This window comes from Peromyscus californicus, unplaced genomic scaffold (assembly GCF_007827085.1).
Source record: "Peromyscus californicus insignis strain IS unplaced genomic scaffold, ASM782708v3 Scaffold_7__1_contigs__length_154581171, whole genome shotgun sequence".
Classification (NCBI taxonomy): Eukaryota; Metazoa; Chordata; class Mammalia; order Rodentia; family Cricetidae; genus Peromyscus; species Peromyscus californicus.
In genome coordinates this window covers 142939532-142966556 of record NW_026294595.1, presented here as the reverse complement: position 1 = coordinate 142966556, position 27025 = coordinate 142939532, and the positions used below count along the sequence as shown (strand labels likewise).

Here is a 27025-nt window from a genome sequence, read left to right as displayed (position 1 = left end):
GGCGTGAAGGGCCTGAGGAGGCTGCATGCAGGAAAGAGCTGGGAGACTGGACCGCTTCACATGTCCCAGGGTAGGCTTCTCCCTCCAGGGGCCTCAGATAGGCCACAGCAGTCTAAGGAGGTTTGGCTGCAGGATGCATTAAATTCCATTGTTCCAAGGAAAGCCAGTGCAAAGGGGCCAGAGATGGACACTGGGCTTGGGCTACACTGGATGGACTCTGAGTGGTGCTGATCTTGTGTGCTCACTCAGAACACCATGACAACGCTGTCTGTTTCCCACAGGAGGGGTGCGTCCTGCTTCCCTGTTAGACTGTGGCTCCCTGTGTGGGTAGCCATGCCTGGCTCTGATACCACATGACCTTCCCAGGTGGCTTTTAAATTTTTTAAAAATTTATTTTATGTGCATGGGTGTTTTTTTTTTTTTTTTTTTTTTTTTTTTTTTGCCTGCATGTGTACCAAATACATACCTATTGCCCCTGGAGGCGAGAAGAGGGGATCAGATCCTTTGAAACTGGAGTTACAGGTGGTCGTGAGCCACTGTGCAGGTGCTGGGAACCAAACCCAGATCCTCTGAAAGAACAGTGAGCGCTCTTAGCTGAGGAACCATCTGGCCAGCCCCCGAGCAGAGCTCTTAACTGAGGAATTGTCTATACTTGTTGGCTTGTAGGCTGGCCTACTATGGGGTTCACCACGCCCTAGGCAGGGGGTCCTGAAGTGTAGGAGTGGGGAAACTGAGCTGAGCACAAGCATGCATGTATCCCATGTATCCTCTGTGCTCCTAACAGGATGGGCTGGGATTAGCTGTTCCAAGTTCCTGCCTTGATGTCCCCACATTGATGGGCTGTAATCTGGAATTGTGAGTCAAGCAAACCTTTCTCCCTAAGTTGCTTTTGTCAAGGTGTCCTGCTTGTCACAGGAACAGAAATGAAACTGGCATAGCCCTCATCTCCATAGTAGTCCATATCTGTAGTGGACCATCTCTGTAGTGGACCATCTCTGTAGTGGTCCATCTCTGTAGTAGTCCATCTCTGTAGTAGTCCATCTCTGTAGTAGTCCATCTCTGTAGTAGTCCGTCTCTGTAATCCATCTCTGTACTGGTCCATCTCTGTAGTAGTCCATCTCTGTAGTGGTCTCCATCTCCATGGCCCTCTTCAGTTTCTGGAGGTTCCCATATCCTTGACAGGTGCCCCTGGGGCTTCAAGGTCACCTATGGGGAGGCTGCCTTCCGAAGTCCTTCTCCCCGTAGTGAGGTTCTAGAGTCCCAACCTCAGTCACCAGGGAGAGGTATAGAGAGCCGGGTCACAGGTGGTTCCCATGTTGTGTCTGGAAGGGAGGGTCTCAGGCACAGAACTGAGCACAGCAGTGAGGACCAGTGTGTGGTGATATTGTGTTCCCCAAAATATTGTACACCCTAATAAACTTATCTGGGGTCACAGAACAGGACAGCCACTAGATATAGAGGCCAGAAAATAGTGGCACACACGCCTTTAATCCTAGCATTCCAGAGGCAGAAATCCGTCTGGATCTCTGTGAGTTCAAGGCCACACTGGAAACAGTCAGGCATAGTGACACACGCCTTTAATCCCAGGAAGTGATGGCAGAAAGCAGAAAGGTATTTAAGGCGTGAGGACGAGGAACTAGAGCCTGGTTAAGCTTTTAGACTTTTAGCAGCAGTTCAGCTGAGATTCATTCTGGATGAGGACACAGAGGCTTCCAGTCTGAGGAAACAGGATCAGCTGAGGAATTGGCGAGGCGAGGTGGCTGTGGCTTGTTCTGCTTCTCTGATCTTCCAGCGTTCACCCCAATACCTGGCTCCAGGTTTGATTTTATTAATAAGACTGGTTAAGATTCGTGCTACACCAGGGACTTCTTTTACTTGCTCAGAACTCTGCAGACTCAGAGGAGCTCCACACCCGCTACATTGAAGCCCTGGTACCACTTGAGTGTCTGTGTCACCCTGAGGTTCCAGTTCATGAACTGACGTCCTCACCTCTAGGATGGTCACAGGGTCAGGACAGGGGCTCTTTGGAGGTGATTAGGACTGGAGGGTGGAGTCTCCCTGAATGGAACCAGTGCCACGAAAAAAGAGGTCCCAGAGAGATGCCCCCAACCTTGCTTATTGATTGATTGATTGATTGATCAGGAGGACTGCATGGATTGGTGCAGTTTCCTAGCCTCTCACACGGCCAGCAATGAGATGCACAAAGTAAGGTGACACGTTGAAAATTATTTTACTTTCCTTTTTCCATATGTTACAAATGCTTTATCCTTGGATTTATTCTTTCCTTAAATATTTTATTTACTTTTATTTTCTATGTTTTGAGTATTTTGGCTGCATGTATGTATGTGCTCAGGCTAGTCTGGAACTCATTATATGGCTGACGATGACTTTGAAATCCCCCGGCCTCCACTTCCATTGTACTGGAATTCCAGGCATGAGTCTGCGTTTGGTGTGTGTATACATGTGTGTGCATATTCACGTGGAAGCCATTGGTCTTGCCTCAGCTGTCCCCTTGATTTATGAGACAGTGTATCTTTTTGGCCTGGAACTCACTGGTTGGACTAGGCTGGGTGGTCACAAAGCCCCAGTGAGCAGGTCTCCACTTCCTTAGCATCCGGATTACAAGCACACTGCCACCATGCCTGGCTTTGTTTGTTTGTTTAAACATGGATTCTAGGAATCAAATTCAGATCTTCAGGAGTACTTAACCCACTCAACCGTCTCTCCAAACCCTCCCCCTGTCCCCTACCATGTATCCCCTCCTGGCTGGCTTCTATCCTCCTGCTTCAGCCTCTCAAGTGTTGGGATTCCGTGCATGCACCACCACACTGGTTCCTCCGGAGAAGTCTTTCATTGTCTTTCCACTGCTTGACAAGCACGTGAGCCCAAATGCCGCTCTTTCCCTCACAGAACCCACCGTGTTGGGGTCTGGTCTATGTGTTTCCTCATGACTGTAAAACAGAAGCCTCATTGGTTCAGGATGCGTCCAGCCTGGGATGCTCCAGCCTTGAGAGGCTGCAACTGAGCCTTGGCCCATGGTGAGGAGCGGTGAGGCTATGCCTCTGTCCCCAGTTCACCTTCTAGGAGCATGGCTCTGACAGGCAGCTGGAGTGGGCCACTGGGGCCCAGATTGGCAGGCTCCTGGCCAGCGCTCTTGGCACCCACAGCAGCCCCGCCTCCCATTAGAAGCCAGGCCCTCAGTGCTCTCTCTGGAAGGGAAGGATCCACCTCCTGCCAGTGGGGGGCCTTGAGGGCGCTCATCCCTGGAAACTCATCCACTGGTGGCCAGACTCCAGCTCAGCTCAGCATTTGCAGGAACTGCCACTAGGCCCAGTGGATCTACCTCCTTAGACAGGAAGAGCAACAGAGTCCAAAGTGTGGGATCAGAACAGCATGTTGTGGGAAGGACTGTTGTGTGTGTGTGTGTGTGTGTGTGTGTGTGTGTGTGTGTGGGCTTGGGTGGGTGCCGGCCTAAGCAAGGGTCCGTACTTGCCAGAGGGCACCATAGAACAGCTCAGTGATCACACATCTGTGTGCAGCATGCCAGAGCTGGCATGTAGCTGTCTAGCTCCCGACTCTTCCATCCTGTGTTTTCATATTCAGCGAATTGAAACATGCTCCCTTCAAAACCCTTCATTTGTTCCTTTATCCTTCTTTCTTTCTTTTTTTTTTTTGGTGTTTTTGAGACAGGGTTTCTTTGTGTAGCTTTGTAGCCTGTCCTGGAACTCGCTTTGTAGACCAGGCTGGCCTCGAACTCACAGAGACCCGCCTGGCTCTGCCTCCCAGTGCTGGGATTAAAGGCGTGTGCCACCACTGCCTGGCCTTCCTTTTCTTTTAATTGGGACTTTTTGTTGTTGTTTGTTTTGACACAGGTCTCATGTAGCTCAGGCTGGCCTTGAATTCCTGATCCCACTCCACAAGTGTGTGCCACAGGCCTGGCCACTGCCAAGTATTGAGTCTAGGGTCTCATGCATGCTAGGCATTCTGCCACTACGATGGTGGCACACACCTTTAACCCCAGCACTTGGGAGGCAGAGGCAGGAGGATCTCTGTGAGTTCCAGGCCAGCCTGGTCTACAAAGCGATTTCCAGGACAGCCAGGGCTACACAGAGAAACCCTGTCTTGAAAAACCAAAAAAAAAAAAAAAAAAAAAAAAAAGAAAGAGAGAAAAAAAAGAAGAGAGAGAGAGAGAGAGAGAGAGAGAGAGAGAGAGAGAGAGAGAGAGAGAAGTACTGCCACCCACTTTTTAATTTTTATTCTGGGACATGGTCTTCCTACATTTCCCACACTGTTGAACTTGGGATCCTCCTGCCTCAGCCTCTGGAGTAGCTTGGATTATAGGCTGGGCTACCAGACTCAGTTGTTGTTTGAGCCTGACCCCAAACTCATGAAAATCCTTCTGTCTCAGCCTCTGAAGCAATGGGATCATAGAAGTGAGTGTGTATACCCAGGGCTTCATTTATTATCATTTTATTATTATGTGTGTAGACGAGTGTATATGGTTTACTTAGTGAGTTCTAGGCCAGCTGTGACTTTATAGTAAGATCTTATCTAAACATCCAAAGCAAAGCAAAACAAAACAAAAAAGCAAAAACCCCTGAACTCTCCTCAAACCGTTCCTTTCTCCTCCTCCCCACTCAGATGCTGCCCTTCATTTTTCCTGAAGCTTCACTGACGCAGGCTCCTGGCTGGAAGTCATTGTGAAAGATTTTGCTGTGACCCAGGAGTCTCCTGGCAGCCCATGGTGGGTGAGGGAGTCATTAGCTGTCTTCAAAGAGCCCCAAATTCTAGTTTGTTCCTAGATGTCATTTTTCTTTTTCACAGAGACTCAAAATTTAGTAACACGGCTGAGGAGACGGCATGGTAGGGTTAGTACATGCAAGTGTGAGGGGCCCGGCTTGGAGCCTTAGAATCCAAGTTGAGGCAGATATGGTGGTGTACACCATCACCTCATACACAGCGGTGAGGAGACCCTGTCTCAAACAGAGGGGAGGCTGGAACCTGAGTTAGTCTTTGACCACCACACTTTCTGTACACACACACACACACACACACACACACACACACACACACACAGAGTACTCTCTCTCCTGATGGCATCTGCCTCTTCCAGTCGCTGGCTGCTTCTCTGCCAGCAAACCTTCATCCTCTGCTGATTCCATTCAGCTGCCATGCATTCCCAACCAAACCATCTCCCCGGAGACCCAGGCAAGAATGTTTGGCAAACAGGGAACTAATTGATAAACAGCTCATGATCCACACTCTAGCGTCAGCCTAGAATGTTCTGCAATACTTTGGAAACTCCACGATTATGATTTCAGTCCAAGTTGCTCAGCCACACACATCTGTCCTATACTGGGGACCTACCGACCTCACTCTGAGCGTGGGAACAGAGCCTCACCCTCCCTTGGGTGAGCGTTCATCCCTGCTGGTGAAGCAAGGATGCAATACTAAAGGTGACCAGTAGGGGTCTCCCTTGATGGAAAAGAGGTTTGTGCTCGCAGGGCTGGAGAAATAGAGTGCTTGCCCAGCAGACTTAAGGTTCTAGGCTCCATCTCCTGCACTCCAAAAACAACACCCACTCCTACACTGGGAGAGAACCCTGGGTTCTAGAAAATATTCTGTCCCTTTGGGAGGAAATCACCCTGTTGAGGAGGTGAGTTGACCATCTGGCATAATCTCTGAGAAGAGAAATGGAAGACATCTCCGTCCCTGCTTCCCAGTGCCAATGTGCTGTAGGCCAGGGTGGCTCTCGGGCTAGGATCCAGGTCCTGGACCAGCCTCTGTCCCCCCAGGAGCCCAGAGGAGAGAGAAACATCTCACTGGACTTGAAAACCAGAGCAGGCTATCTGCAGCTCTCGTGACATGTTTATTGTGGAGCGACCAGATGGCTCGTCTCTGGTTGAACCCTTGACCACTTCCCAGGCGGTGAACAGTCTTGGCCAGCAAACAAGCAGGCTGGCTGGGGAGCCCTGGGCTCTGAAGTGTGGGGAAGCGGAGCATTGGGGCTGGAGAGCAGATGATGGCTGGGGCAGGGGAGTGAGGACAGAGGAACTGCCAGGCCCCGCGCCTCCATGTTGAGGTCATTGTCTACCCTGAGCCCCAGCACAAACCCACTCAGATGGTACCTCTTCAGGCTGGGTGGGGAGGAGTGCCCACAGGCTGAGTCCTGCTGGCCTCACAGTGGCCTGTGTCTGCAGAAATATTGTCTTATGCCAATCTTGGCCTTACCGAGACAGGACCTGGGGGTAACTTCATGTGAGGGTGTGCGTGCACATGCGCATGCATGCTCATATATGAGTTCAGGCATGCATACACCACAGCCCATGTGTGGAGGTCAGAAGACACCTTCAAACGTGTCGTTCCTCACCTTCCACCTTGTTTGAGACAGGCTCTCTTTGTTCTTCCTTGCTGTGTTCAGCCTTGGCTTCTGAACTCTCAGGGATTTGCCCGTCTCTGTGGTCCACCTCACTAGAAGCACTGGGAGAACAGATGCTGCTCTAGCCAGATTTATGTGGGTTCTGGGGATCTGGGCTCAGATCCCCACACTCTCACAGAGCACACCGTATGCACTGAGCCGTCTCCCCAGGCTGAGTGACTTGATTTGAGAAGCAGAAAGAGACATAGGATGGTAGGCACTAAGCCCTTGACTGTCATGTCCAGTTCCTCCATGAGTCACTGTAGAACCTGGCCTTTCGGGGACAGTGGCCAGCCCTGATTTCGAAAGCTTTCTTCTTCCTCTTCTTCCTCTTCCTCCTTCTCCTCCTCCTCCTCTTCTTCTTCCTTCTTTGGTTCTTTGAAATGAGGTTGCAAGTAACCTAGGCTGATCTCAAATTTGCTGTGTATCTGAGGATAGTCTGGAAGTTCCCACCTGTCTCTGCCTCACAAGTGCAAGGATCATAGGCAGGTGTGCATCACCACATCTGGCTTGCAAAATTCTTATAAAAAGAAATACGGCCGGGCGGTGGTGGCGCACGCCTTTAATCCCAGCACTTGGGAGGCAGAGGCAGGCGGATCTTTGTGAGTTCAAGGTCAGCCTGGTCTACAGAGCGAGATCCAGGAAAGGCACAAAGCTACAGAGAAACCCTGTCTCGAAAAACAAAAAACAAAAAAAAAGAAATACCTAATCAGTTGGGCAGTGGTGGTGCATGTCTTTTGTCCCAGCACTCGGGAGGCAGAGGCAGGTGGATCTCTGAGTTCAAGGCCAGCCTTGTATATAGAACTAGTTCCAGGACAGCCAGGGTTACATAAAGAAACCTTGTCTCAAAAAACAAACAACAACAAAAAAACCTAATCAAAGGCTAGGTGTGATGTTGCAGGCCTTTGATCCCAGCACTTGGAAGGCAGGGGCAGTTGGATGCCTGTGAGTTGGATTCCAGGTGGGTCTACAAAGTGAGTTCCAGAATAAGTAGGACTATGCAGAAAGACCCTGTTTCAAAAAGGAAAAAGGGGCCAGGTGGTGGTGGCACATGCCTTTAATCCCAGCACTCAGGTGGTAGACGCAGGTGGATCTTTGTGAGTTCGAGGCCAGCCTGGTCTACAAAGTCCATTTCAGGACAGCCAGGGCTACACAGAGAAAAAGCAAGCAACCAACCAACCAAACAAACACCCCCTCCAAAAAAAGGGCGGGGTGAGGGGGGAGAAAAGAAATACTTAGTCAACATACTTTATATATTAAACCAATTAATATCCCCTGCCATGAGCACTTTCTACATAAACCCATGTTGTCCCACCTCATGCCTTGACAAAATAGGGGGTGGGGTGGGGGGAGGCGGGCGGTGATTATTTTTTGCACAGGAAAAGACTAGAAGAATTGTACTTTTTATTTTTATTTTTAGAAAAAGCAGATGTAAAATACCACATTCTTAGTGTCAAAATGTTCCTTGGGAATTTTTGAAAAAGCAGTGTCTTATTTACATGCAGCTACATGTCACTGTACTGAGATAACCCGAGTCCAGGGTTTAATTTTTTCCAGTTATTGTTACTGCAGGGATGGCACACGTGCATGGTATGTGTGTGGAGGTCAGAGGACAGCTTCGTGGACTCAGTCCTCCCCTTCCTTTATGTGAGTTCCGGGGTGAAATTCAGGTCTTCGGGCTTGAACAGCAAACACCTTTCCCCCTGAGCCAGCTTGCCTGGCCGCATTCAAGGTTTTCCTTTGTTTGTTTTGTTTTGTTTTTTAAGATTTATTTGTTTATTATGTATACAGAAGAGGGCGCCAGATCTCATTACAGGTGGTTGAGAGCCACCATGTGGGTGCTGGGAATTGAACTCAGGACCTCTGGAAGAACAGTCGGTGCTCTTAACCGCTGAGCCATCTCTCCAGCCCTGTTTTTTGTTTGTTTGTTTGTTTGTTTTTGATACTGGGGATGGAACCCAGGAGCTGGCAGATTCCAGACAGTATGCTGAGCTGCACTCAGCCCTAGTTTGGTTAATTTTTAATCACTCTTCTGCTCCTGTTTGTGATCCAACACTTAAAGCATAAGGGAGGGAGGCCGGTGTGGTGGCACACACCTTTAATCCCAGCACTCCTGAGGCAGGGGCAGGCAGATATCTGTGAGTTGGAGGCCAGCCTGCTCTACATAGCAAGCTCCAAGACAGCCAGAATTACATAGAGTGACCTTTCTCAAAAAACCCAAAACAAGCCAAGGGGTGGTGGCATATGCCTTTAATCCCAGCACTCAGGAGGCAGAAGCAGGTGGATCTCTGTGAGTTTGAGCCTAGCCTGGTCTACACAGCGAGTTCATTCCAGGACAGCCAGGGCTGTCTGGAAAAACCAACAAAACAAAACAAATAACATATCATGGGTGGGGGATGGGCCTGGAGAGCTGGCTCAGCCGTGAAGAGCCCAAGCTCGGTTAGAGGATCCGGGTTCCATTTCCAGCAGCCACACAGTGGTTCACCAACTTCAGTTCCCAGGGATCTGATGTCTTCTTCTGACCTCTGTGGACACCAAGCATGAACAGTACACAGAAAAAAAAAGTATGAAACACTCATACATGTAGAATAAAAATAAGTGTAAAAGGCTGGGAATGGAAAGCCGGTCTCTCTCTGCTGCTCCAGTGCGCACCCTAGAGGCGTCTCCTGGGATTTCCACTTGGAGCGATAATGCCCTGCTGGAAACTGCTTTCCAAGCAACAGAATTTACAAACACCACCACTTTATCATGGTCACCGAGGAGGGTGTGACAGCGGTGTGCATCACAGGCTGAGGACCATCACTTGGGGAGCTATGATGATTTCCTGCTCAGACTGCCTTGGAAGCCTCTTGCCCAGCTTGGGTGGATGGTTTTATCTATATTTTCTGTTATTTTGCTTTCTATTTTATGATTCTTTTTCTTGTTTGTTTTTGCGGTACTGGGACTGGAATCCAGGGCCTTTCGTATGCTTCTCGAACACTCTGCCTCTGAGCTACATCCCCGCTATAGCAGTGTCTAAAGTGGCATTGGCTACTGGATGGCCTGGAATGAGGAGGTGACATTGTCTGGGTAGCGTGGGCTGGAAGAGGTGGACGCTGGTGTGTCTGAGAAGAGGGGACTTTCTGGACGTGATCTCTCACAGGGGACAGGAGGTGGGACACTGCTGGCTGAAAAGTTGCTGGGAGATGTAGGTTTTGCCAGGGCACTGTGCCTCTGAGGGCCACTGGGGAGAAGCTTGTCCCCTCTAAAACATGGGAGGGACCAAGGGGGAGCTTGGTCACATGTGTCTTTTTCAGGCATGTTCATGTTCACATAGCTGTGTTTGCACCTATGATCGTGTGTGTGTGTGTGTGTGTGTGTGTGTGTGTGTGTGTGTGTGTTTGTGTGTTCACGCGCACACACATGGGAGGTCAGAGGTTGACCTTAGAAGTCTTCCTCAAACTGGGTGGTGGTGGCACACACCTTTAATTCCAGCACTTGGGAGGCAGGTAGATCTCTGTGAGTTCAAGGCCAGCCTGGTCTACAAAGTGAGTTCCAGGACAGTCAAGGCTACACAGAGAAACCCTGTCTCAGCTCCCCCTCCCCCACAAAAAAAGAAGTCCTCCTCAATGTCTCTTCACTATGGCAGTGAGGACTAAATCTTCATGCATGCAAGACAAGCAGTCTACCACAGAGCTACCACCCCACTCCATTCAACATTTTTAATCCGAACACTTCCTTCTGGGTCAGCCACCCCCTACATCATATTCCAAGGATCACATGCTTTTCCTCTTCAGGGTTGGCCTTTCCCTCTCTCCCATATTTGGCTGTGAATGGTTGTGCTCATACTCTGTAAAGTGGGCAAGGTGCTGTGGTAGACATTGGGGACCCACCTGTCCACCCACAGTATGGGCCCTTAGTGGGTCTGTGAGTTTTGAGAGTCAAGGGTTGGGCACAGGCTGAGCAGGGCAGGAAGGCGCCAGGGCTGGGGACTGTGCTGGGCAGAGGGATCCCTGGTCCTCCCATGGTTACCATCCTGAAGCGCAACAGAGCCAGGAGCCAGGCTGGGACAGGACCTGTGCTCTGCTCTAGCTGAGGCCTGTGTTTAACACCTGTTAGACACAAACACACGGTCAGTCTGCTCTAAACAGAGGTTTCCTTAAAATAATCCAGCAGCCGGGTGTGGCAGCACATGCTTGCCACCTCAGCATTCAGGAGTCAGCAGCAAGTTAGAGGCCAGTAGGAGCTGCAGAGCAAGACCTCGGGTCAAAAAAATAACCCCAACGAAATCAAACCACTGCCACCCTAAAACTCAACAAACCCACCAATGAAAGCCAGGCTTTCTCTGGGAATCTGCCCCCCAGAAGCTAGGCTCAGCAGCAGGCAGCGTAACCCCAATTCTGGCAAGGCAGAGACAGGAGGGTTTCTGGGATTCACTGGCCAGTTAGTTTAGTAGAATTGGCAAGCCTAGTGGCAACTGTATGCCCGGGGCCTGCATATAGTAGGTACTCAGTACATGTTGACTGTGGAAGTTTGAATAGCTATGGTCTCCATAGACTCACGCGTTTGAATGTGTGGCCCATCGGGAGCGGCACTATTAGGAGGGATGGCCTTGTTGGAGGAAGTGTGTCACTGTAGGGGTGGACTTTGAGGTCTTATAAGCTCAGGTGTGCCAGTGTGACACAGTTCACTTCTTGCTCCTGCGGATCAAGATGTAGAACTCTCAGCTCCTTCTCCAGCACCACATCTGCCTGCATGCCGCCATGTCCCACCATGGTGATAATGGACTGAACCCCTGAAACTGTAAGCCAGCCCCAATTAAATGTTTTCCTTTATAAGAGTTGCTGTGGTCATGGTGTCTCTTCATAGCAACAGGAACCCTAAGACACTCACTGAGCAAGTAGATGGAAGGAAAGAGCTCAGAAATATCCTTCCATCATTCATTAAGTCACCACTAGGCCACGCCCAGAGGTGTGCACGGAACAGAAGTGGTCCAGTCTAGAGCAGAAATTCCTGTGAAGGATGTAATGAGCCCTGACCTACAGATACGCAAGATAGCAAGAGTCCTCAGTAGGGTTTAGGCGGAATGAGGAATGGGCTTCTTCAGTCAGGGCTTGCTCGAGGATGTCTCTGGAAAGAAGTGACCTCAGCCATGAGACCTGAAGGCTTAGAGGAGGCTTCAAGGGAAGACCCTGGGGACGAGGGAGCTGGCAGAACCACAGCCAGCGCAAAAGCCCTGAGGCAGCCCCAGTGGAGGGTCTCGATGGAGCAGCAGAGCCGCTCAGCTGGGGAGGAGGTCAAGTCTTTTTGTGATTCCAGGCAAGTCACGTGAGCATGCAGTAAAATGAGAGGCTGGCTCCCTTGGGCCCCCTCTGGGTCAGACAGTCTGGTTCCAGGACGTTTGCTGGGTCATCCACTCCTCTTGTTTAGGCTCATTCCCATCCGGGTCTGATTTACCAGTTCCTCTCAGGCTATACCAAGGGAGCTATTTCAGAAACTTCCAAAGGCAATTCAAGCCCTGGCCATCATTTAGGGGAGAAAAAAAGAGTCCTAAGTGAGGGACTCAGGCACAAGAGCCGCCCAGCCCCACAAGCCGGCCACGCTAAATTTAGCCACTTCACCTCCAAATGAGGTGAAATTGCAGGTTTCCAGGGCTCAATTGTCCACGTTGCTTTTCGTTTTGGGTGGGCGGTGACGCAGGGTGGTTGTGGACAGATGAAGCTCTGCTTCCTCTGCCTGCACCTGAAGTCAGAGGCCCAGGACTGTCCCCAGGGTCCCACGGAGTCGGGGAAGCAGGTCTGTGTGAAGCCACCTTCTTCTGGTCTGCAGGGTCCCAGCGGTACCAGGTGCCAACCAGAGCCAGGCAGCAAGGGGCAGGACAGAGAAGAGGCTGCCTTGTCTGCCACCAAAGGTTTGGGAACTACGGCTGCTGTGCCTGCTCCTCTGTCCAGGGGTCCAGTGGGTCCTGACTGCTCACCTTGCCCCCTGAAGACAGCTGGCCCCCTAGGGTGGCTCAGAGCCACCCAAGGGTCCCTCTGCATAACCAGGGCCTCCTCTGTTCCCAACCAGCAGCTTTGGGGTTAATGCCAGCCACAGCAGAGGTTGTTCAATGGGCCAAAGGGTCTCCAGGGCTCAATTGTCCACGTTGCTTTTCGTTTTGGGTGCCATTGTGTGCGGTGCCTGATGCAAGCATCAGGGATGATAGAACGTTCCCCGGGGCTTGTCAGCTTCTGCTCATGAAATCCTGAGCCGGCCTGTCTTAGTCCAGGGGAGCCCAAACCGCATCCTCCTCCTCTCTCCCACTTGGGGGATTGGGGAATGGCTTTACCCGGCTGGCCAGGAGGGGGCGCTGCTGGCTGCACAGCTCAGTTGCTATGTGGCCAGGGTCCTTCCCAGCCCTGCCTCAGTCTGGGCTCTTCCCTCCCTGGGCTGCTATACTAGTTCATGGCTCTTCAGTGCCCCTGGGGAGGTGAGCACAGCTCAGCTCCAGTGTAAGGGCCAGTGTGCCGGGCTTGAGTCTCAGTTCTGGGTTTTCCTGTCAACAACCTTGGAGGGGCGATCCTCTCCCCCAGACTGTTTCTTGTTTTCTACTGTTGGTTTGAGGCAGGGTCTCAGTCTGTAGCTTTGGCTTGCCTGGAAGTCATAGTAATCCTTCTGCCTCAGCTTCCCAGGTGCTAGAATGACAGCTTCAGTTTCTTTTCTTTTTAAAGACTTATTTATTTTCTGTGTATGTGTGTGTGCCCGAGTGCATGCATATACACCATGTGCATGCAGGAGCTCTCGGAGGTCAGGGAGAAGAGGGTGTCAGATGCTCTGAAACTGGGGCTACAGGTGATTGGGTGCTGTCATGTGGGTGCCGGGAACTGAACCCAGGTCCTCTGCAAGAGCAGCCTGCGCTCCTAACTGCCGAGCCATCTCTCCAGCCCCGGCCTCGGTTTTGTTTTGTTGTTTATTTGTTTGTTTGTTTTTCGAGACAAGGTTTCTCTGTGTAGTTTTGGTGCCTGTCCTGTCTCTGTAGATGAGGCTGGCCTTGAACAGAGATCCACCTGGCTCTGCCTCCTGAGTGCTGGGATTAAAGGCGTGCGCCACCACTGCCGGCTCGCCTCGGTTTCTTTATCTAAGAGGGATAATAAGAGCATTTGTCTTGGGATAATGGACCGAGGTGGTCCAGTCTCAGGCAGGGAGCGGGCTGTGGGAGTCACAGGGGCACGTCTGCAGCAGGGCCTGGGATGTCCAGACGGCACTGGTTCTGGGACACAGGTCATTGGGGTAACGGAGTAGGCTGAGCCCCTCCTGTAGGTCTCAATTGTCTGACGATGAACTGGGGTCTTCTGGACACCCCGAGCCCACAGAGCCACTTGAGGGACCTCGTCTAGGAGGAGGGCAAACCCCACAGTCCATTTTGGTGATTGCAGGATCCAAGGATTCTGAGGACAAAGGGTTCCGACCCCAGCCCAGACCTGGAGACCCCAAACAGGAGGCACCCAAGAAAGCTGCCCCAGAGAAGAGGTGGCCAGGGCCAGAGGGGTGGAACTGGCCAGGAAGCCAGTCCATGGGACCAACTGCAGAGTTAGATGCAGATCTCTGAGCTGCTGCCCCCTCACGGTGAGATGAGTGGGGCCATAGGACTCAGAGTGCTGGCCTGTGAGGAGCCCCCTCAGGGGGACAGGGGCTGTCACTGGCCTGTGGGAAGCCCCAGCCTCCCTAGCCCTCACGGGACGGTGTCCGTCACTGCCAGAGACTAGGACTGTTCAGCATCTGGACAGAACCTGAAGGAAGGCTCTGGTGACCCCCCCTCCTGACTTCCTCTTTCCCTGGCCCAGCAGTGGCAGAAGGAGGCAGCCACCCTGGACGGGACTGAGGGCCAAGCCTTGGTGGGTTGGGTGACACCAGCCTAAGCTGGAGTACTCATAATTCCTACTGGGACTAACTGAAGCCAGGAAGGGGATGCCAGTGGCTCAAATGCCTCCCGGAAGTGGGACAAGCCAATGGCAAGGGGCAGGGGGATTCTCCTGAGGGGGGGGGGGGCGTGTCCCCAGTGACGGTACCTGGATGCCAGGTGAGACACATGCACTTCTGGGCTCCAAGCTGGCTTTGTAGCTCCCCACTGGGGTCCACGAAGGCCTTGGCTGCCTCTCCGACCTCAGTTTCCCCTCATCTGTGGAACTCAGCCATCAATTGCTTCTGCTCCTTAGAAGGCAGTGTGGACTGAATAAGGGAATTTATCACAGGGCTTCATACCTCACATTGCCTCAACTTCCCCATCTGTGTGCTGGAAGCACAGTGGCCTCTGGGCAGTCAGCAGGGACTGAGCAGACACTGACTGCATGCCCCCTTCACTAGGGCGAGAAGTTGCTTCCTTAATCCTTTCAGGACTCTGGTCCCCTCAGTCAGTTGCACAGTGAGTCATCACACACACACACACACACACACGCACACGCACACGCACACGCACACGCACGTGCACATGTATGTACAGGTACACACTCTTGTACACAGGGAACTCCCAGTGCAACTTGTTTTTGGTTCCTCTGAGAACCTTTGAACCTATTTCATAGTTGTGACCACTAAGGCCCAGGGCCAGGCTTTGACTGGAGCTGAGGCTAGCTTTGTGCTTCAGATGCCTTCCTGTACACAGTGCCGTGGGGTGGTGGCGTGGGGTGGTGGCGTGGGGTGGTGGCGTGGGGTGGTGGCGTGGGTGGGAGGAGACAGGGAAGGTTTGCAGGACTGCACAGGCATGCAGAGGGGCAGCATGGCCTCTGAGTCCCTGGGAGGGACAGGCTCTAAACAGAATGAAAGAGCAACACTGGGCGGCTGTGGGAGCTGTGGAAAGAGGCTGCAGCGTGATCCAGGGTGTGGAAGGGAACAGGGCTCCAGTGCAGGAGAAGGAGCCTCGGTGGGTGGAGATGTCCGTAGGTTGTGTGTGGGCAATAAAGTCCCTGGAATCCTTCGGCTGGCACCACCCTGGCTAAGGAGCAAAGTATGAAACCGCAGCAGCCGAGATTTAGGTTAGATATGAAGAAGTTTCCGACTGTCTGTGCTAGAAGATGCCAGCTTGACATGCTGTGCTCCCTGGGGATGTGGGGGCCTTTTTCCACCCTGGAGATGGCTTGGAAAAAAGAGAAGCCAGCCAGGGCTCTGTGGGCTGGCCTCATTACAGCCTGGATCCGAGACAGGCAGTGGGCCCAGGTTCGAAACAGCCCTTGATGTCTGTCACTAGCTTCGAATCCACCGTGGCTCCCAGCTACCTCTGCCCAGCTGGAAGGCCCAGATCCTCCCTAGGGGACCTGACTCTCTGGGGACCTGTGTTCTGTGGCCCCTCCTGTTCCACCAGGGGCGGCAGCCCTGCTCTATTTCTGGGTCACAGCTGGTCCCCTGGTGCCACAGGGCCTTTGCCCATGCTGCTACTGTCTTGTTTGGTACACTCAGTGTGTCCAGTACAGAGCCTGCATACAGCAGGCGCTTAGTGCTGGCTCTGCAGGTGGGGGCTCAGCAGGGGAGGGGAGAGCAGATGGCTAGTGGTGCTGGGCTCCGGATTAAGGCGGACAGAGCCCTGGCTTTGAACCTCACAACTGCCGCTTGCCCCAGGCTGCCCCCACACTCCCCCTCCTCATGCAGCTGCAGCTGGCTCTTATGTGAGTGGCGGTGTGAGCCAGGTGCTGTTGAAGACTGTCCCATCACGCTGACCCTCCTGTCCTCTCCTCTCAGGTGACAGCCATGTCTGTGAGGTTGCGCTTCCTGTCTCCTGGGGATGCCGCGGCTGTGGGGACCGTGGGCCGCAGCGCCTCCTTCGCTGGCTTCAGCGCACAAAGCCGGAGGGTCTCGTAAGTGCCATGGGGATGGGGCGGGGTGCACACAGCTCAGCCAGTGGCCTGGGACATCAAACTATGTGGGGGACGCCTGCTCCTGGAGGAACTTGTCGTTTCCCACCGGCCTCATCCACATTGTTATCTCTTCCATAATCAACCTGCTGAACTTATCACCGCTTGGCAAATGAGAAAACAGGCTCAGAGAGGTAGCACCACTACTCCAGGGCCGCAGAGCAAAATGTCTTCCCAGTTGGCCTTAGCCTCCTAGGGGTGGGGTATGAAGGAATGCTCTTCCTGTTTAGAGGCCTGGACGATGGGGCCACCTGTCCTGGCTCTGTGACTTCACCTCTCTGAGCCCAGGTTTCCTCCCTTTGAACATGGGAGGGGTGTGGCTTCCTGTACGGTTGTTGTAAAGGGGAGCTGACACTGGGCAGGCCGCTGGCTCCAGCTGCCACAAAGGGACTGGGGGTGTGGCTTTCTGATGACAGCAGCTGGCTTGACTATGTGGGCTAGGCCTCGAAGACTAGGCCAAGCCTGGCACTCCATCCAGTCCTCCCTCCTGTCCTCATGAGTCCCTTCTGCCTGTGGGGCCAGAGCCTGACGAGCTCAGGCCCACCAGCCTAGGTCTCATGGTCTAGCTGGACACTGAACAGGCCCCCAGGAAACCACGTCTGGTTGCCTGCAAGTACCACAGCCAAAGGCCCCAAACAGCACCTGAGCAGACGGGTGGGCAGGTCCCCACCAGAGGGGGTGCAGAGCCTGGCTGGTCGGTCAGCTGATCAACAACCAATTTCCACAATGCCACACACCCATGCTTGTGCTCAAGGACCTCAGCAGTCCCCTCAGACCCCAAGGCCATTCAGTGGCCTCATGACCAAGGGACTCTGGGTTAGCTCAGCCAGTGCGCCTGCCACTCTGGCCGCTCTCCCAGACCCTAGCACGTGCTGCGTGTCCTAGCCGAATATTCCTCCCTGGCCAGTTCCTGCTGTCACGGCATGTCTAGGGAGGACTCCAGGCCCAGCCCAGCCAGGTGCCTCACATCCACCCAACAGCCGCCCTGTGAGGCCGCCTGCAGGTTACCCTCTGCCCCTGGCCTGCTCCATCTGAACTCTACCTAGAAGAAAGCACCGCCAGGGTTATGATGCTTATCTCAGTGGGGCACCTAGAGACCCTCCTTCCTCCGCAGATGTGAGTGGGGAGAGACCTAGGCCCTGCCCTGCTTGATCTTCCATCAGGGGAGCCAAAGCAGATCAGCTCAGCCATGGCCGGTGCTATGTTGGACCTAGGACAGGATGCAGATGGGGGTGGCGTCCTGAGGGCCTGAGGGGCAGGGCCTTCATTCAGCAGAAGCTGATGAGGGTGATGGGAAGTGGGGGTGGCGAAGGCAGCAAGTGCAAAGGTCCTGAGGTGGTGAGGAGCAGCAAGCAGGCTGTGAGGCCCATGGGCTGCGGTCAGGGGAGGGAACCCTGGGGAACACAGGCTCAGTGTCAGGGACCAGTGAAGGCTTGAGCAGAAGTTCTGGATGGGAGAGAGTTTGGCAAAGACCCATGGTGATTGGTCCTAGTCACTGACTGTGGCCTTGGAGAGGGGAGTGGGTACCACGGAGACACAATAGGCGCTGTGTAAGTGCTGCTGCGAGGGTGCATGTAAACCAGAGGAAACCCGTGCTGTCTCTCAGCTTGGCCATCTCCATGCTGCCTCTGCCTGGGCCTCCTTGGACCTGACCCTGAGGTCTGTGTGTAGAGCTGGCCAAGGAACGCATAGCCCGGGACCATCTAAGATGGTCTGAGGCAGGGAGGGCCATGTGGTTCAGTAGGAGAGGGGGGACTGCTGCCCACCATGAGGCACAGACGAAGTGCTCTTCACAGCCACCTGGTGACAATCACATGCCGTATTTCCACTCTGCTGCTGGCTTTCAGGCCTCAGAACACCACATATCCATGGAAGTGTCCCCTTAAGCCCCATCAGAACTTCTGTCCAAAAAGTCCCAAGGGATCTCCAACTCTGCTGCTCCTGGATTCCTGGGAGACAGAGGTGACTTGGTCCTGTTTTGATACCTGGGCTCACAGCCATGTCCATGAGCGGCCTAGAGAAGTGAGCCCTGATGCTGTGAGGGCCTGGGTTCCCAGGGCTGCTTGGACCTTAGCTACCCTTGAGATCCTGAGTGGCCCCCGTCCAGTCTCAGCCTGGGCAGTCCCCTGTCTAAGATGGGAAAGGATGCCCATGGTGATAGTGAAGAGGCGTAGCTGGGTTTTTTGTTTGTTTGTTTTAGATTTTATTTTTATTTTATGTGTACCGGTGTTTTTCTGCATGTGTGTATGTGTACTGCATGTATGCAGTGCCCATGGAGGCCAGAAGAGGGCGCTGTAACCCCTGGAACTGGAGTTACAGACACTTAAGAGCCACCATGTGGATGCTGGAATCTAACCCAGGTTCTCTGTAAGAGCAGCCAGTGCCCTTAACTGCGGAGTGGTCTCTCTAGCCCCTGTGTGGTTGTTTTTAACTTCCTCACTCTGTCCATCTCCCTGGTGTCTGACACCGGTTTGACCTGGATTGGACTGCAGGCCTCACCTCTGCCTCTGATTCCCAGATTTCTCAACAGGCAGAGACACAGCTGCAGCGGTGAGGGACCACACAGGGGTGGGTTGTAGCTGGAAAGCTTCTCCAGTCCTGCCGGGCCCCTCGGTCCCGTAGTCACCTATAAAACAATCACTCAGAGGCTTGATATTTCCAAACTGCGTGGTCTATGGCAGGCTTCTTTCTAGCTAGCGCTTTCATCTTAAATTAACCCATTTCAATTAATCTGTGTTTGCCATGTGGCCGAGGTGTTACTGATCTGTTGGCGTCTTGCTTCTCCTTGGGTGGCAGCAAGGCATCTCTCCAGACTCTGCCTTTCTCTTTCCTGTCTCTCTCCCCTTGGATTTCCTGCCTGGCTCTAAGCTATCTTGCCAGAGGCCAAAGCAGCTTATTTATTAACCAATGGGAACAACATATACTCACAGGGTACAGAAAGACATCCCCCCAGCGTTGGGTAAGGCAAAATGACCCTGGGCAGCCCAGCAGGACTCCACTCAGGGCTGGGCACACCTCCTGCATCCCACCCTGCCCCACTACAACTCTTAGACTAGCCAGGGTTTTCTACCCCACAGATACAGAATTCATTTGGGGAAGTTATCTGATAGAATTTAGTACAAAGGTGTGAATGATTGCTATAATAAAGCCATTTCCCTTTTCCAGGCTCTGTAGGTGAGAGAACTGAGGCAGGTTCCAACAGTGACCCAGTGCTTCTCACCAACAGGCACAGCAGTAGCTTGGCATCCAGGGCTGCCTTCCCCAGGACTGTCGGGCAGGTGCCTCTGAAGCCAAGAGTTGGGGTGGGTCATCAAACTTGGTTTTAAGTTGCTCCTGGTGACAGGCTCAAAGACCCATGGAGCGAATGTGGAACAGTGTGTCTGAAGCATGCAAGTTGAGCCTCAGCATGGTACGGCTGTCACTGTCCTCTGCCATGGGTCACCAGGCACAGGACCATGGCCAGCCTGGTTGATGGGCATGCAGTCAGGAGTCTATGTGGTCAGTCCGGGGACTGCCCTGCCTGGAGGCTGGGGCAGGTTCAGCACGTGAGCAGAGATCCCTGTCTGCTCCAGACCCTGCCCGGGCATGGCTAGCACAAGGCTGGAGACAGTCAAGACAGGCAGAGGCTGCATGATTGCTTGTGAGCACCGGGCGCCGGGCTGCACGTGCCCGGAGGCCTGTCTGGCAGGCCTGGGGCTGTTTAATATTTACGGAGTCCTCCTGGAGCTGGTGACACATCCTCCCTCGGAGGCTGCTCCCAGCCCGGTGACATCCCAGCCAGCCGTGCAGTGTGCAGCCTCATTTCACCATCCAGGCTGCGCTGTGCCAGCCGTCAGAGCCACTCCGAGGCTCAGAGACAGCGCTGGGCTTGGAACCTCCGGAGCCCGAGGGAGAGGGAAGGGGTGGGCCGAGGGGCACACCTCCGGGGACTGTGGACCCCTGAAGTGAGCTGCAGCTCCACGCAGAGCCACCTCCCGCCCGCCTCACTGCCCTCTGGCTGTCTGGGCTCTCGTCTGTCAGAAGCCCGCTTGTACCCTTGTCTGCAGTGTGGCCGTCCGTCCGTGCCTGAGATGGCAACTTTGTGGAGGGCCCGGTCCAAGAGGTGGGTGATGCGGCCTTGGGGAAGGGAGGGGGTAGGGAGCGGGGAGAGGCTTTGGAAGGTCATTCTGCTATAGTCTGTGAATATCAGCACCAGAGACGAAGCCCTGGTGGCATACCCCCTCCAGTCCCTGCTGGGGAGTCGTCCCTCCCTGCCCGCTTTCCTTTTTCCTTCTTGGCGTCCGGTCCTATCAGTCAGGCTTGTTCCAAACTTCTCTCTCCAACTTTGGCACACATGTGGTGCCTGCTGTTTACCAAGTACTGTTTGGAGTTCTTTGTATTTATCAGCCCACGGAGCCCTGCTGGCAATCCCAGCTCTGGACCCCATTTCACAGAGAGACAACTGAAACCCAGAGAGTCTCTGTCACCTCCCAGGGCCACACAGCTTGGTCATGGGAGAGCCAGATACTAACCACACCAGCTGGCCTCTATCTCTCAGGGCAGGCCTTTGTTTATCTTTGTTACTGCCCTGTCCTGTCCTAACCCCTGGGACGGTGGTCACTACAGCAGGGACTCTCTCGGCAAACGTCTGCCGAGTGACTGTCATGACAAGTCAAGGCCTTATTACCTCCCCTCTACAGAGAGGAAACCGAGGCTGAGGGGGTTCAGTGCCCAGAGCTGTGGGGCCGGGGTTTGAATACAGAGGCTGAGTACAGGGCAAGGTCTCGGTGGCTTGGTATGTGCTGGGTTGTCATCCTCAGGGACTCCGGGTGTGGGTTGGTCCCAAAGCAGGGTGACAAGCAGACCTGGCTGGAGTAAACTGCGTGTTTGTGTTGTGTCTCCCACATGTGGAATGCTCAGCATCTCACCCGGCCAGAACCAGCCTGGTGACTTTTCTCAGGGCTGAGGAAAGAGCACAGCCATGTCCCTGTGCCCCGCCCCCTGCCTGGCTTGCTAGCCCACAGTCCTCCGCCTCCCGCTATAGATTGTGACCCTCGGGGGACCCAGACCCCCAGGGGCTGCTCAGTGAGCTCCTATCTGGATGGACAAACCCTGAGCTCCTGGTTTTTAAAAGTGCACTTGAGATGCTGAGGCAGGAGGACCGCTGTGAGTTTGAGGCCGGCCTGGGTGACAGAGTGAGTTCCTATCTAAACAAGAAAGGACAATGAAAAAAGGCCCAGGGACATTAGAAGGACCCCTAGAAAGGCCATGTCTTCAGTGTGTGGGTGACCCCCCAAAACCCCAGAGCTAGTGAGCCCCGGAGGCAGAGGACCATATCATGCCCTTCCAATAGATGAACCCATCTATTTATCTTACAGTTGTGCAGATGGCCTCTGGTGTGGCTGGGGCTGGCCTTGAACTCTGTGTTGCTAATGACTCCCTTGGATTCCCTAGCCTCCTGCCTCTACCTCCCCACTCTGGGATTAGAGGCCTGTACCCCAGGCCTGGCTGTGCCATTGTTAAAGCAGGATCTCACTACACTGTTCCTGTTGGCTTTGAACTCCTGAGCTCCTAGTCCTTAGGGCCACAGGTGTGTACTCACATCCTCAGGGTGGCTTGGGGACCAGCAGCATAGACGGGCTTGGGAATGGGGCAGACATGCAGTCTCAGGCCTCCTAAATGCCCTGTGTTGAGGAGGGGTTTGCAGTCTCGAGCTGACCAGTCTGGAGTGAGTGACCATCCTGTACGCCACGCCTTGTCCTGTGCCCCACCCCCTGCTGGGTCCTCCTGTTCCTGGCGCAGGGTTTGGGACTTGCCCCTTCTACCCACGGGCCTCTGTCCTCCAGCCCCATGGCCACAGCCTTCGCCGCTTCAGTGTGGCACTGTGAGCTGAGCATCGATTATCCAGGCTGCCAGTGCAGGAGAGCTGTGGCTGGGATGCAGTTGTTCCCACTGGCTCATATGGACAAAGCACCGACTAATGATGGGCCTTCATGTGCCAGTCACAGAGCTGGGGTCTCAGCTTCCCTGGTTTACAGATGATAAAACAGAGGCTTGGATGCGTGCTAGCACGGGACACACACACACACACACACACACACACACACACACACACACACACACGACTGCTTTGACTAAAGAAGGCAGAAGCTGGGCTGGAGAGATGGCTCAGAGGTTAAGAGCACTGACTGCTCTTCCAGAGGTCCTGAGTTCAATTCCCAGCACCCACATGGTGGCTCACAACCATCTGTAATGAGATCTGGCACCCTCTTCTGTGTACATAATAAATAAATAAATCTAAAAAAAAAGAAAAGAAAAGAAAGAAAGAAAGAAAAAGAAGGCAGAAGCTTAAATAAGCTGTTACCCTTCTGCTCAGATGCTCAAGGCCATGAGTGATGGGTCTGGATGGGGACGGGGTCTTCCGCTCCAGGCTGCTCCCCTGTCCTCAGCCAATGGCCGCTCCCTGCCCTGGTCTGAAGGCTCCTGCTTCCTGGAGTGGATGGAGCTGGTGAAAGAGCCTCGTGGGCTTCCCTTTGAGAACCAGCTTTGTGTTGGTTCCAGACACAGTTGCATCAGGTGACAGTTGCATCAGGTGTCTTCTGAGATTAAAGCCCCAAAGCTGGAACAGTGAAAACCACCAGGAAAAGTCTGAGGAGGGCTGAAAGAGAAGCTGAAGGCTGTACACCCAGTCCTCCGGCCTCTGAAGGGCCAGTGCACGCCCAGTCCTCCGGCCTCTGAAGGGCCAGTGCACGCCCAGTCCTCCGGCCTCTGAAGGGCCAGTGCACACGAGTGTAGACAGACACACTAGGCCACTGTCTGGCTGTGTTTTGGTCGCTGTGACAACAAATCCTGATAAAAAGCCACGTAGGGCAGAAACGGCTTATTCGGCTCACAGTCCCAGGTCACAGCCCGTCACCGGAGGGAAGTCAAGGCAGGAACCCGAGGCAGCTTGTCACATCTCTTCCATAGTCAAGAGCGGAGAGAAATGAATGAGTGCAAGTTGACCGCTAAGCTTTCTCTACTCTTACACAGCCTGGGGCCCCAACCCAGGGAACGGTGCCGCCCGCTTTCAGGCTGGCTCTCCCCACATCAACGGAGGCCGTCAAGACAACATGCCCACTGACCGACCTGATTTGGACCAGCCCTCACTGAGACTCGGTTCCCGGGTGGTTATCCATGAGAGCGGTTTGACGGTTACAACTTAACCATCACCGTCCCTTCCTCCAAAGTCCACAAGTGAAGGAGCAGATCTGGGGGCTCTCCGTGGGGGGTGGGCACAGGTGGAGATGAACAGGTGCCTGCACCCCGCAGGAACCCTGGGGCTAGGATCCACCCCCCCCACCCCCCAACGCTGCTTGTGTGTTTGGGGCGCGTCACTCACGGAGTCCGGCTGCTCCACTGTATCCTCCCCGCAAGCTCCTTTCTTTTCTTTTCTTTTTTGAGACAGGGCATCTCTGTGTAGCCCTGGCTTCCTGGAACTCACTTTGTAGACCAGGCTGGCCTCAAACTCACAGAGCTCCGCCTGCCTCTGCCTCCCGAGTACTGGGATTGAAGGCATGCGCCACCACCGCCTGGCAGAAGCTTGTTTCTGATACTGAATTTGTAATTGCTCTTCATCCTCAAATCCAGGCCTCCCATTTTCCAGATGAGGAGACTGAGGCTCCAGGAACCCCAGTTTTCTGAAAAGCACACAGCTTGGAGGTGATGGAAGTGGAACCCAGCCAGCTGTCCTGACTCTCTGTCCCCTCCCACAGAAAGTCCATCAACAGGAACTCCGTGAGGTCACGGCTGCCGGCCAAGTCCTCCAAGGCTTATGGAACACTGCGCAAGGGCTCACTCTGCCTGGACCCCCGGCCGCAGCAGGTGAAGAAGATCTTTGATGCTTTGAAGAGAGGCCTCAGGTGAGTGGGAGAGACAAGCAGACAGACAGACAGCAGTACTGAGAAGTCCGTCAGGTGGTGTAGGTGCTGTGGAGGGAAACCGGTGAGGTAGGCAGGGGGTCAGGCATGGTTTCAAAGGGACCGCTCCGGGCAGCCTCACTGCAGCGTGACCATGGGGGAGGAAGGAAGTCCCTTGGGGATAATGGCAAGGCCAGAGGTCTCCAACCTCAGGGGCTCTAGAGCAAGAGATGCAGGGACACAGGGTGACATCCGATGGATAACGGCACAATGCTCCAGGGCCATGGGAGCTGTGGGGGCCTTCACTATCCATCTCAGGAGAGCTGGGAGCCATGGTTCTGTGGTGAGGGGGGAGGTGATCAAGCTTTCAGGCCTGGGCTTCAAGATCAGTCACTAATGGGCTGGTGGTGGACTCCTGGCATGTGGTGGGGGCTGAGGCGGGGACAGGACTGGTTTGGAGTCACACTGGGGAGGATGTGGGGGTGCAGGCGTGGGAGGGAGAAAGAGCAGGGAGCAGGGGTAGATGTCGCTGGACTCTAGCCCTGTGAGTGCCAAGTGTAGCCTGAAGAGGGCACTGGTGTCCCGGCTAGGAGAGCCAGACAGGCCAAGTTGGAAGGGAAATATGAACAAGCCCATCTGGGTCCCTCCTCTGGTGGGGATGTCACTGTCACTTAGTAAACTGACCTTGATAGGAAAAACCCGGGGCGGGGAGAAAGAGAGAGAGGGTTCCACACCATGGATGGGGCAGGAACGATCACAGCTGGAGGGACACACCTTGGCCCCACAAGAGAATTGGCCACTGGAGACATTTTCCACATACAGTGGCACCTAAGTCCCCAAATGTCAGAGCAGAGAGGCACACCCCTTCTCCGCCCTCTCTGGAGACTGCTCTGACCCAAGAAGATGGAGGATAGAAGCCCCTTGAGCTCTTTCTCTTAGATAATGTCCTCGGAGCAGGAGAGGCTAAGGCTCAGAGAAGGGGCTGGAAGGCTCTGTTTGGGCAGTAGACCCCCTGATGTGTGTGTCCTTGGCCTTGAGGCTGGAAGGAACCTTGGGGCAGGGCTGGCCTGGCCCAGCAGATCTGGCTCCCTGCTTCCCTATTACTCAACTGGGACATTGTACCCCTTAGGTTTGGGGGTGGAGAGTCCTGTCCTATCTGGAGCAGGGAGGAGGGGCAGAGCCCGGTCAGTATGGTTAGCCAGCCAGCAGCCCTGACTGAGACCACTGTAAGAGTGAGTCCAGCCCCGGGTTGTCACTTGAAGGGACTTTCCCTTCCCTGATGCTACTCACCCCCTCAGCTGCAGGCTCACCCCCTCAGCTGCAGGCCCACCCCCTCAGCTGCAGGCTCACCCCCTCAGCTGCAGGCCCACCCCCTCAGCTGCAGGCTCACCCCCTCAGCTGCAGGCCCACCCCCTCAGCTGCAGGCTCACCCCCTCAGCTGCAGGCCCACCCCCTCAGCTGCAGGCTCACCCCCTCAGCTGCAGGCCCACCCCCTCAGCTGCAGGCTCACCCCCTCAGCTGCAGGCCCACCCCCTCAGCTGCAGGCTCACACCCTCAGGTGCAGGCCCACCCCCTCAGCTGCAGGCCCACCCCCTCAGCTGCAGGCTCACCCCCTCAGCTGCAGGCCCACCCCCTCAGCTGCAGGCTCACCCCCTCAGCTGCAGGCTCACCCCCCTCAGCTGCAGGCCCACCCCCTCAGCTGCAGGCTCACCCCCTCAGCTGCAGGCCCACCCCCTCAGCTGCAGGCCCACACCCTCAGCTGCAGGCCCACCCCCTCAGCTGCAGGCTCACACCCTCAGCTGCAGGCCCACCCCCTCAGCTGCAGGCTCACACCCTCAGCTGCAGGCTCACCCCCTCAGCTGCAGGCTCACACCCTCAGCTGCAGGCCCACCCCCTCAGCTGCAGGCCCACCCCCTCAGCTGCAGGCCCACACCCTCAGCTGCAGGCCCACCCCCTCAGCTGCAGGCCCACACCCTCAGCTGCAGGCCCACACCCTCAGCTGCAGGCTCACACCCTCAGCTGCAGGCCCACACCGTCAGCTGCAGGCTCACCCCCTCAGCTGCAGGCTTACCTGCTGCAGGCTCACCCCCTCAGCTGCAGGCTCACCCCCTCAGCTGCAGGTCCACACCCTCAGCTGCAGGCTCACACCCTCAGCTGCAGGCTCACCTGTTGCTCAACATTTCTCGAGTCCCCCCTCCTTCCTGGGTTCATGGTCTCCTCCTCTCCCCTGTCAGCCTTCTCCCTGTTCTCCTGTTCTCACAGCCTCTGCCTCCACCCCGCCTTCCATGCACCATGCCCTCCTCAGCTCAGGCCTCCGCTGGCCAGTTCCTTGCTGCCTACAAGGATCCATGTGTGGCCATCTACACGTGCCTAGTAATGCTTGGACTGATCTGTGGGGTTCTTGGTGGTAATAGAGGGACCCCCAGACAGTGAGCTGGCCAACCCTTATTCTGGGAGGGTACCTGGACAGCTGTCTTGTTCCTTTCCACTCAGATCCCACCCCCTAACCCCCCACCCACTGTCTACCTTAGGGAACACCTGTGTGAGCAGCAGGCCGAGCTAGATTACCTGTGCGGACGACACACGGACACCCAGAGGAGCTCCCGGCTGGTGAGTGTCCCGGGATGAAGACAGGAGGTGGTCTCCACCCTGGGCCTGTGGTATTTGTGGTGAACCTTCCTCTTCGGGTTCTGGGAGGAGCTGTCAGAGAGGCGACCGCAGAGGTGCACATGTGCCTGATGACCCCATCCCTCAGGCCTTGGCAATCTGACACACCAGAGCCAAGCAGTCTATGTGACTCAGGGCAAGTGGCCATTTCTGAGTGTCACGGGCCCTGCCCCTGCCCCAAATTGAGCCTGCATGTCATAGAG

General features: G+C 54.6%; 1 protein-coding gene across 1 annotated transcript in view; it reads left to right on the top strand.

The window, feature by feature from the left end:
- Ripor3 (RIPOR family member 3) overlaps positions 1–27025 on the top strand; it is a 73782-nt gene that overhangs the window by 28069 nt on the left and 18688 nt on the right. The window contains 3 exon segments of the mRNA XM_052725491.1: positions 16106–16221; positions 24012–24158; positions 26687–26765. Of these exon segments, the coding sequence (XP_052581451.1) occupies positions 16115–16221; positions 24012–24158; positions 26687–26765 (333 nt within the window). The 5' untranslated portion in view covers positions 16106–16114.